General features: G+C 35.5%; 1 protein-coding gene across 1 annotated transcript; it reads left to right on the top strand.

The window, feature by feature from the left end:
• The first annotated feature begins 762 nt into the window (after positions 1–762).
• Positions 763–3,965, top strand: LOC102217555 (retinol dehydrogenase 8-like). The gene is made up of 7 exons (XM_005813038.3): positions 763–1,086; positions 2,400–2,524; positions 2,627–2,788; positions 2,872–3,051; positions 3,137–3,230; positions 3,378–3,561; positions 3,684–3,965. The coding sequence occupies exons 2-7, from the start codon at positions 2,428–2,430 to the stop codon at positions 3,891–3,893; spliced, it is 927 nt and encodes a 308-aa protein (XP_005813095.1). The 5' UTR covers positions 763–1,086; positions 2,400–2,427; the 3' UTR covers positions 3,894–3,965.
• The last annotated feature ends 1,743 nt before the right edge of the window (positions 3,966–5,708 follow it).

Here is a 5,708-nt window from a genome sequence, read left to right as displayed (position 1 = left end):
TCTTTTTTTTAATCCTGACATATAGTTAGCCGCTTGATGATATGATGCATATTACTCGTTTGGACTCCCGTTTTTTTTTTTGTTTTTAAAAAAAACTATTTTAGGTGCCAAATTGGATTTCTGTTATAGACACAGCTCCAAATTTCACATATTTGCTCTAAATCAGGGGTGTCAAACTCCAGTCCTCAAGGGCCACTGTCCTGCAACTTTTAGATGTGCCTCTGCTGCACCACACCTGAATAGAATAATTAGGTCATTAGCAAGGCTGGGAGAACTGATCTACACAAGGAGGAGGTAATTAAGCCATTTCACTCCAGTGTTTTGTACCTGTGGCACATCTAAAAACTGCAGGACAGCGGCCCTTGAGGACTGGAGTTTGACACCTGTGCTCTAAATCATTTGTATTCTCGCTCTGTAAAAATAATCTACCTCAAGATGCAATAAATGATTTGTGTTTTAGGAAAACGTACTACCATTAACTGGCAGTGTGGGAACCATAAAAGCTCACTCTTTCTGAGCCAAAAGATTATTATGTTTCATTCACGCTGATTGTTGAACAGAATATTAGAATGACGAGTCTGCCCTCCAGTGGCCAAAACAAAAACTGCGAGACTTAGTTAAATCTAGAGCGGTCTTTTATTTGATTATTTTTTTCTTATAAAATACATTATTAGACATTTATAAATATTTTGGGCACACAGATATTTTTTTTCTTCAGAAATGTAACTAGGTAAAAAGTGCATGTCATGTGTAGGATTAGACTTTAAATAAGATTCCACAAAATGTTAACGGATATAAAAAAAGAAATATATAAAGACGCAGTGAGTAATTCAGAGTAGAAAATACCCAAGAACAAAAAACATCAGCAGAAACATAAATGGTCCTACAGTTTCTTTGTGTACTTGTCTCCCAAAAACTACAACTCCCATAATACATGAGCCGCTTGAGTAATCCCTGAGACTTTAGCTGCCTGTCCCGACGTTTGAGACTTCGTTTTGTTTGTTCAGTGTTTTTGCAGCATTTCATCGATGCACTGTTGACAAATTGTTTTCCACGTCAGTAAGGACCAAACAGCTCGCTCCGCAGGTGGGTACCGCGCGCCAAACAAACACATCTGCCTCAGTATTTTGTAAAGGTTTAGCAGATAGTGACCTTGGAGTAACTGAAAATTATGCATAGATCACTGAGTGGCAGGTCTTGAATATTGTGCTTCTCCAAATGTCAGAAAGAAGTAGGTTTTCTACTTCTTTTACTATAGATTCAGTTTAAAACCTACACAGCATGACTAAAATAGTTTTTTAAAATTCTGTTGTTAACTGTTATGTAGATGACTGCAGCAGGTTCAGATGAGTGAAATCAAAAATCTAGAGACGTACAAACGATAATTACGGAAGAGGATTGGGGCCCCTGCAAAAAAAATAATAAATAAAAACAGTTCTGACTTTTATCTCAGAATTAATTTGACTTTAATCCTTGGCCAAAGACTTTAATCTCAGAATTCTGAGATTAAAGTCAGAACTGTCTTATTTTTTTCCCAGTGGCCCTATTCCTCTTCCGTAGATCATAGCTCAGAATCCTTGGATAAAATCTGAACTGGAATATTCTTCAATTGTAGAAGATTTTAAACGTATTGTGGTAAAACCTTTCTCAGATAAATTTGGATTGTGATAGGATTAATAAAAACTGTACCATTAGAACGTCTTTAAAGTCATAAAGAAAATCCAATATGTATATACTTCACAACAGCTTTTAAACTGGGCCAAGTCCAAGGTGTCTGTGATTTTAAAAAAAATGTATTGTCTTATTTCAAGAACAGCTATTTATTTTACAATAAACTATGTTTTAAACTGTCGTTATGCAGTATACTACATTCCTTTGTAGGTATGACCTATTTCTATCCTGTACCATATTTAATCCTATTACAATTAAAAATACAGCTTTTCCCTTTTGAAGAAAAACATTTTAGGATTTCTTCTCAAGGTAATTATGTACATAATAACCATGCTGACCATAATAACCGTGTTGTTATGGACATTTTGTAACTACTGTGATTTCAAATTGGATGATAGTTCTTTAGTTTTTACTTTAAAAACTACTGTTGCTATTTGAATGAGTTTGCTTTTCTTTTGTTTGTTTACCTCAGTGCACTTTCTGGTCTTTTTCTTTTAATATGAAAAGGGTTATTCACTAGACCTGTAGCATTCTTATAGCCTTATTATGCAACTACACTTAAAATGTACTATGCAAACATGGCAGTAGCAGACTCTGACTCACTTTGAGCACAGAGAAAACACCATTAGATTTAAGTAGATGTGGTTTATCACACCTTGAAACACAAGAAAGCTATAACAGTGTAGAAAATATATTTGAGCTTTTTTTTTTTACTATTATTATTATAGTCCACTAGTAAGTCTTGAGGTCGACACCATGGGGACCAGGAGAGTGCTGGTTACTGGCTGCTCCTCTGGTATTGGCTTGGCTGTGGCAGTACGCTTGGCCAAGGATGAGACCAAACGGTTTAAAGGTAAGCTGTTGATGTTCTTTGCTGCACCTAAAAAAAAAATCTGTACCCAGTAGATAATAAGTAATCAAAGTGAGTGATATCCTGTGTGTTTGTCTGAGCCAGTAGTTGCCACAATGAGGGATCTTGAGAAACGTGGCCCTTTGGAAAAAGCAGCAGGTGATTTATTAAATAAAACCCTGGTGATCCAAAAGTTGGACGCCTGCTGTGAAGAATCCATCAAAGAGTGCATCAACAGCATCCCCAACCGACAAGTGGATGTCCTCGGTCTGTTTCCTTTCCGTATTAATATTCAAAGTAAATTTCACTTAACAAGCAAACATTATTAAAATAATATTGCATTGTTGTAGTGAACAATGCAGGCATTGGCATGATTGGACCACTGGAGTGCCAAAGTATTACCTCAATGAAAGAGCTCTTTGAAGTCAACTTCTTTGGCCTGGTGCGATTGGTGAAAGAGGTGCTGCCAGACATGAAGCAAAGGCAGAGCGGCCATATTGTGGTGATGAGCAGTGTTATGGGAATACAAGGTGGGTTTTATTTTAATGAACTGAATTTCAGACAAATCGAATAACTGTGAAAGACTTTTGATGTTCTCCTAATGTTTCGACACAGGACTTCTGTTCAATGACGTCTACTCTGCGTCCAAGTTTGCTGTGGAAGGATTTTGTGAAAGTCTGGCAGTGCAAGCAATGAAATTCAACATCAAGTGATTACATGTCCTGAACAATACAACATCTTTAAAAATGCAGTTAGTCCACAAGTAAAACTTTAGTTATCTAAAAGTCTACATTGGTAAGAATTTAGAGCTCAACAAATGCACCGCTTTTAGATTTACATACTTTTCTTTTCCTAGGACTACACTGGTGGAACCTGGTCCTGTGATGACAGAGTTTGAAAGAAAAGTGTATGAGGATGCAGAAATCATAGATCTGTCTGAGACAGATGAGGAAACGGCCAGGATCTTTCGTGACATTTATCTTCCATACTCTAGAAAGGTCTTCACAACATTAGGCCAGACACCAGAGGATGTGGCCGAGGCAAGTAGTGACAATGTTCTTCTTAAATCTGAGAATTAAAGGTAACACATTTCCTTTTCTGTTAAAATACATAACCAGAAGACTCCTTCTGATGTAAAGTTTTGTTCTTTCTCACTGTTTAGCAAACACAAAAAGTGATTACAGCCAAGGAGCCTCCTCTACGGCACCAGACCAACCGACTCTACATGCCCATGACTGCACTAAAGCATGCAGATCCCACTGGCAGACTTCCTCTGGAAGCTTTCTATAAAATGATCTTTAAACATGACACCGTTTTTAATGCCACATTGGGGATTCTGCGCATGATGAATCGGAGGAAGGGGAACAAATAATCATTTAATGGAAGTAGATGCAATAGTTGATTAGGGTTACTGCAGACCTGAGTGAAGTTGGCCCCCCCACCTTCTTCAAATTAGACAAAATTGGTGTCAATCAACTCGGCTACGTTTGTGCTGGTTTGTGCAGCAAAAATTTTCGTTTGTGCCGTTATCATTTTAAAGATATAAAGAAATGTTTTTAGAGGTCATCAAAGGTCAACCAGCCCCCCACCTTCTTCAAATCAGACGAAATGGGTGTCAATCAACTCGGCTACGTTTGTGCTGGTTTGTGCAGCAAAGATTTTTGTTTGTGCTGCTTCGGTTTTGAAGATATTAAGAAATGTTTTAGAGGTCATCAAAGGTCAACCAGCCCTCTTAATATCTTTAAAATGATAGCTGCACAAATGAAAATCTTTGCTGCACAAACCAGCACAAATGTAGCCAAGTTGATTGACACCCATTTCGTCTGATTTGAAGAAGGTGGGGGGGCTGGTTGACCTTTTGACCTTTACCCTTTCCTTAATATCTTCAAAACCGAAGCAGCACAAACGAAAATCTTTGCTGCACAAACCAGCACAAACGTAGCCGAGTTGATTGACACCCATTTCGTCTGATTTGAAGAAGGTGGGGGGCTGGTTGACCTTTGATGACCTCTAAAAACATGTCTTTATACCTTTAAAATGATAACGGCACAAACGAAAATTTTTGCTGCACAAACGTAGCCGAGTTGATTGACACCAATTTTGTCTAATTTGAAGAAGGTGGGGGGGCCAACTTCACTCAGGTTTACTGCAGTTATTCTTTTTTTATGTTTAACATTCAAATTTTGAATTTCTGACAAGTTGTAAAAAATAGATCTTTTATTAGCTTTGTTACCCTATAAAAGAGGATTTAATGATTTTTCTTTTTTTGAACATATACAGTAGACTGGATGTATATGTTCAAATATACATATAACTTTAACTTCATTTGTTTGATTTTGGTCATTAGAAACTTGGGTGTTTTTTCCCTTAACCCTTCAAAGCCTGATAGAAGAAATTGTTCTATACTTTTAAAAACTGTACTGTCTATTATATGCTTTTGTCAAATAGTATCAATTTAAGTATTCCTATTTTATGTTATTGCATTGATAAATGATATCTTTAAAATTGGTCATTATTTTAAAGACATAAATATTAAGTTCTTATCAAAGTTGATGAAATTCTTTCAGTATATATTGCCATTTTATTTTAATATTTATAGTAAAAACTACTTTAATCACAATTGATTCAGATGTTGTTTTTTCTACGGAACATTTATTGATGCTTAATTTAAACCCTGGTTTATGACTATTAAAAAAAAAACACATTCTAAAATTAAGTTTTTTTACATTTAATTTCTGTACCATTAAAAAATTACTTCTAAGGTAGATAAAAGTGGTGCAAAAGGGCACAAGATCAGCCTAGAATTAAGAAAAAAGTTGTTTTTTAAAAAAAAATTAAAAGTAAAATATTTACAAAAGAAAAGAAAAGGTTAATATATTAGAAACATATTTATCTCGATATATATGTGGAGCATCATGGAGTTAAATTCTAGAAAAAGTTATTTCTGGGACATAAAGAATAATTTCGCTTGAAATAAAATATCCACACAGTTATATTCTTACATTATATCAGATCAGTTTACTGTGATAAAATTTGTATTTCTCTCAGATGGCTTGACGATTGTTTAGATCATTTCTAAAATGGATGTCAGCACATTTTCAATCTGAGCCTAAATCTGGATGAGAGTTTCCATTGTGTGTTTTCTCAGTCGTTTTTTTTACATAAAAAATATTAATGCACAGTATAT

The sequence above is a fragment of the Xiphophorus maculatus genome, chromosome 16 (genome assembly GCF_002775205.1).
Source record: "Xiphophorus maculatus strain JP 163 A chromosome 16, X_maculatus-5.0-male, whole genome shotgun sequence".
Lineage (NCBI taxonomy): Eukaryota > Metazoa > Chordata > Actinopteri > Cyprinodontiformes > Poeciliidae > Xiphophorus > Xiphophorus maculatus.
The sequence above is the reverse complement of the archived record's forward strand: the minus strand, read 5'-3'. Positions and strand labels throughout refer to the sequence as shown.